A 9,782-nucleotide genomic window follows, 5' to 3' on the forward strand; every position below is an offset into this window, starting at 1 on the left:
TTTGTCATCAACCAGCGTTGCACAACATCTCAAATATATTGTTGATCCCCTGCCAACGTTCTTGCAACCAAACTCATCATGAGCTGATATTAACAAAAGATAGTAATAACACATGGATGTTTTTTTTTCCTAACCTTTTCAGTCATATTCACAGTTTTGATTTGGAAAGCAGCCTACTGTACCTACAGACCATGACAAAAATAATTAGACTTGTTCTTTTTTAAAGTTTAATTGTTGTTTAAATGTTCATTTTAATGTGTGGTACAGCTAAAGGTATATTTGTATGGAAAAAACAAAGGTGGTCTAGTATATTTTTTCCTACAGTGTCACACAGTTGTTATGGAGGCTGGAGTTGCGTGCACGCTTTAATCTTCTGTTGCTGGTGAAAAATTGTACAAAGATATTTTTTAAGATGTTGAGTTGTCACAAGCTGGGAAGCAAGGGGATTCATTGATTAAACTACCAATAGGATACACTCTAATATATGTATTTGTGTTATTTATATTCATTATTTAACTTTATATATTTTTTTTGTTTTTTTCTGAAATATTATTGAATATTTATTTAATATTTCATTGTATTTTACTTTATTCAACTTTTTCTTTTTGTTCTTTATTTCTGGTTTTTCTTTATTTTGTTTTCATAGAATTGTAGGTAAATTCAGGAATTAAGGGGTTTAAATACTTGATGTCAGAAGTAATCCAGTGTGATGAACATTTATCAAATCAGTTTTTATATTTATACCACTGTAGACATAAGTGATTAGAGATTTTTTTCACCTCATTTTAAATCAAAATTTAGATCAAATTCTCAAATTCGCTGCCGAAGAAAAAAACAAGAAGGAAATAAAACATGACTAAAAAGCTAATTTAAGTAAAATCATGTTTTTTTCTCAACCTCTGATGAAGTAAGAACCATTTTAGTTCGAAGAGACAGAAAATCATATTTTGTATCCGGTCATAATGAAAAGAAACTGATTTAAATTTTATTCATAAACATAAATAAATCAATTTCAGCCTTGATGACTTTGCCCTTAGGCTTTATGTTAGTGCATAGCTGTCTTTTTGTGTATTTAGTGACCACCTTTAAAGCTTTGTCTGTGACTGAACAGGATAAATAGGAATATGTTGCCAAAGTGATGAAGCACCAAAAACTGTCTATTAAAATTAGATGCCAAAGCTATCATAATTTCATGACACTGCTGACAGCATGCAGTCATCAGAATTAGTCTCATCTATGGCAACTTAACAAAAAAACCCCAAAACCATTTTATCGTGATTTCACCTAAATTTGTCAGCATAACAAACGTTGTTCACCCAAATCTTCAGTACTCCCTCTCCCCATTTGTAAAACGAAGCATTGGGCATTTCTGTAATGATATAGCTTAAACACAACAATAACCATAAACACTAGAAGCTGCTCACGGGGGAGAGGTGTGACAACTATGTGAGTGGACTAGGTCATGATAACTCATTTTAAAATGATCTGATGGATCTACTAAACATTTTATTTTAGTTCTTTCTTGTCACTTTATTAGTAACATTTTAATTTTTATCCTTTATACTTGTTTTATTACTTCTCTTATGATCGTATGACTTTGCACCTTGAACTGATCAGCACTTTTAAATTTTGTTGTACATGGAAACAATGAAAATAAAACCTCTGTATCTATCCATCTATCTATTTTAGCTTCAACAGGAGAGCGAGTCAGGCCAGGCTGTTATCCCACCTGCCAATGACGAGAAGATCATTTCAGTCCCAAGAGAGCAATTGTTCAGAGAGGACTCAGTATTTATGATGTCACCGAGACAAAATGATGGGTTCGGATTCACCAAAGCTTCCTTTAATGTAGGTATTTTCTTTATTTTAAACTCAGCCAGCAGCTTCTCTCCACATATTTACTGAGGTAATAGCTTCTCTTATACATTAACAATTGTGGTGTAAAAATGCGTCTTCACTTGTATGCTTCTGTCTAATCAGCAGCCTCTGCAGAGCCCGGCTCGTCGCTCCGCTCTGGATTTGTGGCCCCAGGCTAGACTCCCTTAAGCTCACTCAGTTCACTGAACCAAACTGTACACAGAAAGCCGTTCATTGCCATTGATTGTTGTCAACAAGGCAGTTGTGATGCAAGCTCGTTGTGGGATGGCGCTGTGTGTGCACTTCAGCAGTTATATAACAGTTAACTGTTCAATTTACTATTTAATTAACATCAGCAGCATCCATAAGAGGACTAGTTTACATTCGTGGTTGAGGTTGATCATCACCATCATCAAGCTGCCTCATCCCATTAAAAACTTATCCAGGCTTCCCAGAATGACAAACCACACTACCACTCAGCCAGCAGTGGCGTGGTTTATTGCCTGTTCAATTAGTTAAAATGCAACCCTAAACTGGGATTCATTGGCTATAAATAGCGCATCTATTTTCCAGTTGGAGCAAACAACACAAAAGCATACAAATGTCCAAATGAATGACAGCCAATCATTACTTTACCTCTGCCAAATGTCTCGTGTTTGCCTGAAAACTAACCTTCTACTGCCTTCTTTTGGTGGTTTTGTTTTAGCAAAAATGTAAAAAAGACAAAATTCATTGTCTTAACTGCGCTTTCAAACTATGTGAAATACAAGATGCTTTGCTGCAAAAAAAACAAAACAAAAAAAAACCCATTTTCTGCTCTATCAAGCTTATTAAATCTTTAAGGAAGATGAACATATAAGTTAACCTTGTAACCATTTACTTTACATTTATTTTTAACCATTTACCAATATACTGGATACGCTGTTGTTATGCTGTACTGTGTCCAGTAAATTTGGAAGTCTGATGGCTACTGAGATACAAACATTAATGAGAAGACCAACGTTAAGGACAATAAATTTATTTGATCCATTTTGACAAAAATTCAACTAAGAAGCTGGACTTCAGGGTGGAGGATATGGGGCGATATCTCATAGCAGGTGTCAGGGTGATCAGCATGGTCGGAAACTCAGTGTGTAGGCTCTGCAAAAAGAGAAAAATAAAATAAATACATTGATGGGATGAAATACAACCACGTAAAAGCAGCATTCATGTAATCAAAAACCACGTATATGTGGAAAATAAATAATATCACTAAGCTTGAGACATCTTTGCTTTTCCTTCAACACGTGCAACCACAGATGAACTAGGACTTGTAACTATGAGACAAAATATCTCAAATGCGTTCACATGATTGGTGCTGCACACAACTTGAGCTTATTCTATGACATACGACACACGTAACTGTTCATGAAGGTCTTTGCTAAAGCTGGCGGTCTGAAAGAAAATGTTTTTTTCTGTTGAAGCCGTCAAGATTAGGGTCCAAAAAACTACAGCGTGCTAATCTTGTTTGTAAAGCAGAACCCATTATCATAGATTGTACAAGACATTGCTTTCATGAATAACACAAGCTGCAGAAATCTTTTTACAGTTATAAAAATACACAGAACATACATGGCAAATATATTCAACAGACAAATTAACTTGATTTATCTTTTTTTTTTTTTTTTTTTTTTTTTTTTAAGATGAGGCACTTTAGGCAGTCATTTGAGAAAGGTAAAATAAAATTAACTGGCTCAAATTATAAGGTGGCACAAATATTTCTCACTACCCACAGCTTAATAAAAAAAATAAAAAGACTTACTGTCTTCAACAGCCTTCTTGCCTGAAATAGGGGGAAACAAAACAAAACATTAATCATATACCTCTACAACTTAAACCTTGCACACAGATAAAGGAGAATTTATTTGTCTCAGACAGAAGAAATGAATCAAACGTATCTTGTCTAAAAGGGGAAAGTAAGGCTCAATATTTGTAGCCTTTAAAACATAATTTCCCCACCATTCATTAATTTGATAAGTCTCCAAAGTACAGTACAAATACATAGGTTTTCAGCTCACCCCCATAGGAAATTTTGTAGTACAGGCATGTCATGATGATGACTCCAGGCCATACCTCCAGGTAGGCCTTGGTGTAATAAGGCTTCATCAGGGACCACCAATTTGCAAACGTGCGTCCAGCCATCTGTAGGAGAAAGCAGAACTTGGATTCATTCACGCTAAGTCTCTTATCTGAATAGACGTGGCTGAAACCTTAGGTGCCTAAATATCTCACTAAACTTCATATTAACAATTTTCTCATTTATAAACCCTACACTAATTTAATATTTTATGCTCCTCATAGGTTCATGTTTGCATAATAACTTAACCAATTTGGTTGCTGACTACCTCAAGCCTTTACTGTGTTTAAGGTTTATCTTGTGACTTTTCAACAAGTAGGAATGTCATCAAAACAAGATATCAAATTATTACCTTGTATGTTTTAGTGATAAAAGGACAGGCACTGTTGGAAAGACTTCTCCAGCCACCTGATCGTACTGAAAACTTTATTTTACAGTTAATGGTAGCGCTAGCATTTCATCTCAAATTTAGCTCTTTCACAAGTTTAGCACTGACATTGGATTTATTCAAGTCTGTCATCCAAGAAAAAAAAATGTTATTCGCATATGGATTTATAAAATTAAAATTTGGATTGAGTAAATCTAATTTTACACCCAAACTACTTGAATGAAAAAAGATTTTAATCCTCAGATACTAAGGAGCAGCTAACTAGCCTAGCTAACAAGCTAGTTGACATCAGCTGCGATATAACCACTGGAAGAGAACAATGCTTCACTTTAAACGAGAGTATTTATTTTATGAGTCACGCTTGGTTGCTCAAAGACCATCTGGAGAAGAAATATCAATGCTTTACTTACGTTTTAATTGATCACGCCGCAGTTTGAAGGTCAAGACAGTAGCTGCTACTACGTCAAAGTCGTGTGGGAACACTTCTTCTACTGTCAACAGTGTAGTTCTACATCCCTGGTTTGTTATGTAGCGCCACACAATGGACAGATATGATAATACACTTAGTAACCACGAAGCTATTTGTTGGCGCCATCTTATGGACAAACTATTAAAATAAACTGAATTGATGTTGCTTTATAATTTATTTAGTCTTGTTAACGCTTCATAAATCTAAAATATAAATGGGATCTTATGTGTTTAGCTCATGCTTGAAATGAAATCTTTTTGCACTGGAAATAAGTCTTTAAAAAAAAAAAATCTAAATTTAGATTAAAAAAAAAAAAAAAGAAAGGTCAGAAAATAAATGTCACCGATTTTCAATATTTTTTTTAAAAGTTTTTTTTTTTTTTTTTTTTTTAAATTATTTAAATTTTTTTCCCCCCATTAATTTCCCTTTTCTTACAAATCCTCAGCTGGCACCTAATAAAATAAGGAAATGTTATTATGTGTTAAATATTTACATTGTCATGCTCTATAACTATTTTTAATTATTAAATTTTAACAGTTGTTTCTTTCTTCTTTTTTTTTTCATTCTTTCATTTTCCTAATCCAATTCAGGGTCATGGGGAAGCTGGAGCCTATCCCAGCAGGCTCTGGGCGAAAGGCAGTGTACACCTTGGACAGCTGACCAGTCCATCGCAGGGCCACAGAGACAAACAACCACTCACACTCACACTCACTCCTAGGGACAATTGAGCTAATATACCTAACTGAATAGGCGTGGCTGAAACCTTAGGTGCCTAAAATACCTCAATTAACCTAACATGCATGTCTTTGGATGTCGGAGTCCTGGAGAGAACCCATGTATACACGGGGAAAACATGCAAAGTCCACACAGAAAGGCCACTGTTTAAACCTCACCCCAGTCAAGGATTGAACCAGCAATCTTATTGCTGTGAGGCCACAGTGCTGACCACTATTTTAGTGGAGCAATCATCAGTCTTACAGCTTGTTCTACTGCATAACAATATCTTGCTCTGCTGCCTCCATAACAGAGTTGGGAATTTGTGGTGAAGGTGCAGCTGCTGCATGCCCACCAGCTCTGTCTGCTCTCCACAGTGAAGGAATAAATACAACACTGTCAGAGGGTAAAAACTGCACCGTGGAGCAAGCTGTAATGTTGATGCACTATATTTCTGCATGTAAAGCACAATAAATAACAAGTAATGAGCATTTAGTTTCTGACACATCTTTATTGTCTTTGTTAGATAATCCTTTATCTGACAAAGGCAACATAATACTTTATCACAGTAATCACCTAACTATCATCTTTACTCAAAATAAAACCAACTTGGAAAAGTTTCTCTTTTCCCTTCTGTTCCATTTTGACAAAACAAGAGAAAAATATAGTCAAGCAGAGACTCTCTCATGAAACAAATATATTTGTTTTGACAATATGTGGCTTTTTTTTTTTTTTAAGTGAAAGTGAGTGCGAGAGCTGTCACAAATGATTTGAAGTTGAAGTCAGTGAGGGCGGGACTTTCCACTCTTTTCTGTGCTATTGCTCTGATAGCAGAAGGCACCTTGTTTCATTTATGAGCACCTAAAGGCCACGTCCTATTTGAAGGGACTCAGTGCCACGAATGAGAACGAAGGTTGTGCCAATTTCAAAGGACAGAGGAGGAAATTTCCTTTACACTGATCATACTGGAGCGGGTTCTTCATTGTGACATGCCCAACAGTAACTCTCTGCAGTGACTGCTGCCCTGCTTCAGGTATGCTGAAGATGTGTGACCAGGCCGTCTATTTTTGTACATCCACATTATTGCAGTGTGTTACCGACTCTTTTGCTCACCTATCCCTCCTGTTTGAGCTGTTCAGTTGAGTATTTGCATGTTTGTGCTTGCATCTGTCAGTATGTCTTTGGTAATATGAGGGTGTGTGTGTGTGTGTGTGTGTGTGTGTGTGTGTGTGTGAGGATAGGTGTGTTACTGACATGACTAATCAGGCAGTCGAGACATCTTCTTGTCTTGATGTTTCTGTGTTTGGAAGCTTATTTTACTTTTTGGGATAAATGGGGAACTAATATTCTGGACCCTCCTGAGATTTATTTTGTGCTGCAGTCAGAGGAAAATGGCTTCAGGTGGAGCAGAAGAAGAAGATGGAGGGATTCCATTGGACATTGACAATGTGCACATGCTCCTCCAAGGTCAGACTATTTCTGTACTTGTATAGATGTTGTGATATGTAACATGTTGCACTGAGGACTCACTGTGGTGGTCAGCAACCATCTTGGATGCATTTTTCTTCAGAGAAAATGTATTTTTAACGGAAAAAATCTCTTGGAAGAATAACATTATTTGATCAAACAGTTTTGTTTAAAGTTACACTTTACACTCTTTTGATGTTCTTTGACTTTGACATTTTCAGATTGCAATGCGTTAAAATTGTTTTTTGATTGCTCAAATAACTTCTAACTCCACTTTGCAGCTGATCACTTGTACATTATCAATGAAAATGTGTCTGCTGTCTAACATGATAAAGTGTTGCTTCTCCGTCAATTGTTTACACGTCATAAAGTAATTTTACTCTACATCAGGTCATATCAGACATAAAATAGGTTAAAAAAAAAAAACAGCCTGGTTTTGTGTACATCATGAGTTGCTTATTTCAATTTCTGACATTTCCAAATTTCTGTAATTTCCCCTTAAAAATCACATTTGACTAATTTAATTTGACAAAAGAAGTTATTAAAAGGGTGCAGCCTCCAACAGCTGTGTGTGCTTAACAGACAAGGTGAATAGAGTTAAGATAAGTAATTACATTTTTCAGGCGTTGCCTGCCTTGGCAGGATTTTAAACAAACAGCAGAGCAAGTCAGGAAGAGTAATGCTCATTGCCAGTGGTTTGGTCTCAACAAGTGAATCTACGGAAAGAGAGTAAAAGCCTCTCTGAAGACCTCCGACAAAAATCAGGCCAAGCAATTCAATTCAACTTTATTTATAAAGTGTCAAATCACGGCAATGCCATCTCAAGACGCTTTACAGACAGAGAAAAAAACATAAAGAAAGCCATATACATACACATATATATATATATATATATATATATATATATATATATATATATATATATATATATATATATATATATATATATATATATATAAAAATGTGTGTGTTTGTGTGTGTGTTAGTGGTTCAATGTTTAGTCAACAGAACAATGATGTTATTATGTCGTCCAGTAGCCTTTAGAAATCATTAACAGAAAATGCATCTCTATGGATATAGTTTGCTTTGTGTGTGTGTGTGTGTGTGTGTGTGTGTGTGTGTAATCATGTCTCAGTATCTAAGTCTGTCACTCTCTTGGAAGCCGTCCCGTCTCAAAGCCGGATCCCGACCCTTAGCCTAGCTCTAGCTTGGAGGAGTCTTACAGGGTTTACAGTGAAAAAGAAGGAAATTTTCTGCCATTTAAATGGTTGCAGCTGTTAGTTATTATACGTAGGCACATTAACCTTTGTCTTTGAGAAATGGAGGGTAAAAAAGTTGTCCATTTTTCTGATGTGGGTGAGTAGTGCAAGATCTGCATGTGACTACAGATTGCATCATATAGCTCCCACTGCAGTGAAATATCAAAACTCTGGAAAATTGTTTAGCAAGAGCTTGTTAGGAGTCAGAGAATGGACTTTTTGATAAAGTATTATGAGACATATAATGGGATATTTGATTGGTTGTTGTAATAATGATTAGTTCCCAAAAAGAGAAACAACAACTTTAATTTTAATTCTTTGCCCCTCTGTTTTGTGAATGGATTCCTTACTGTTGCATGTATTACCAACGTGGTCTGACTAGAGGTTAAAACATCACATTCTGTGTAGATCAATGACAATTTCTTTTTTTTTTCTTTAACAGTGGAGCATGAACAGATTCAGAAAAGGACATTCACCAACTGGATAAATGCTCAGCTTGCAAAGGTATCCTTCAATGGTCCATTTCTTTGTGTCTTATATGATAAGTTTCGCATGAGTGTGGGAAAGAAAAAGAACAAAACTTAACCAAAATAAAAAACAAACATCCCATGTTAATGTAAAGTGAACTGAAAGTATCAAATGGAAAAAATAATATTATATGGAAGCTGGAATTATTGAGCAACAAACTTCGCAGACCTTTCTTCATCATAATATGTTACATGAGTGTGGAAGAAGAAAAACAATGTTCATTTTTTTATTATGATCCATATTTTCACAACTGTAAGACTATATTATACATGTGTCATACATTGCATTTCTTAATCCCCTTTTGACTTTCATGCAAATTTTAAAACAAATATTACATTTAATAAGAGAAGCACATAAATACAAAAAATCCTGCGAATCATGCTGAAGCGAAACTTGTTGTCAATGAGTGATGTCATATGAACTAGTTTAGGGTGCAAAGTACGTGACGTTACGCTGTGCTTCATTTGTAAACTGAAGTAATTTGTTGAGTCCTGCATGCTGACTCACTGGTCAGAGAGCAGTGGGGCGGACTCGGTAAAGAGACCTTGAGCTGCTGACTCTGACCTGAAATATAAATAGTGCTTCAGTGAAGCGGAACAGCACGTAATCTGAACCAGGCCAGCCGATCATAGCTGTCTCACTGACTGCACTCCAATGGCAAAATCACTTGTTCATAACCTGCCATCTGTTGTGCCAGTTCGAGCCATTGACAAACCCCAGCTTCACGTTTGTTTAGAGAACAATATTCATTGTCTTACACCAGAAACTTTGAAAGTTTTGACCCAGATTTAAAAAAAAAAAATTCTATCCTCAAAAATATTGTTTTAATATCTAATAGGTTCTGCTATTAGATCAAACATATCCTGAAATGTCTTACTTACTTTTTCAGTTTTTCAGCTATTATTGTTTTCCAATTGTCTTTTTAAAATTTATTTCTGTTTCTAGACAAAGGATCTAAACTCAGGTAGGATGTGGGGGACAAGC

At 35.6% G+C, this 9,782-nt stretch overlaps 1 protein-coding gene across 5 annotated transcripts in view; it reads left to right on the plus strand.

Moving 5' to 3' along the window:
• The first annotated feature begins 6,452 nt into the window (after positions 1 to 6,452).
• syne2a (spectrin repeat containing, nuclear envelope 2a) overlaps positions 6,453 to 9,782 on the plus strand; it is a 93,433-nt gene continuing 90,103 nt past the window's right edge. For 4 of the 5 annotated variants that reach the window (XM_079255428.1, XM_079255432.1, XM_079255429.1 and 1 more), the window contains exons 1-3: positions 6,453 to 6,577; positions 6,926 to 7,011; positions 8,713 to 8,774. In XM_079255428.1, the coding sequence (XP_079111554.1) occupies positions 6,936 to 7,011; positions 8,713 to 8,774 (138 nt within the window). In that variant the 5' untranslated portion in view covers positions 6,453 to 6,577; positions 6,926 to 6,935. Of the gene's footprint in view, positions 6,578 to 6,925; positions 7,012 to 8,203; positions 8,368 to 8,712; positions 8,775 to 9,782 lie in introns of those variants that run through there. The other variant, XM_079255430.1, reaches the window with a different exon arrangement.

This window comes from Telmatherina bonti, assembly GCF_933228915.1.
Source record: "Telmatherina bonti genome assembly, chromosome: 16".
Classification (NCBI taxonomy): domain Eukaryota; kingdom Metazoa; phylum Chordata; class Actinopteri; order Atheriniformes; family Telmatherinidae; genus Telmatherina; species Telmatherina bonti.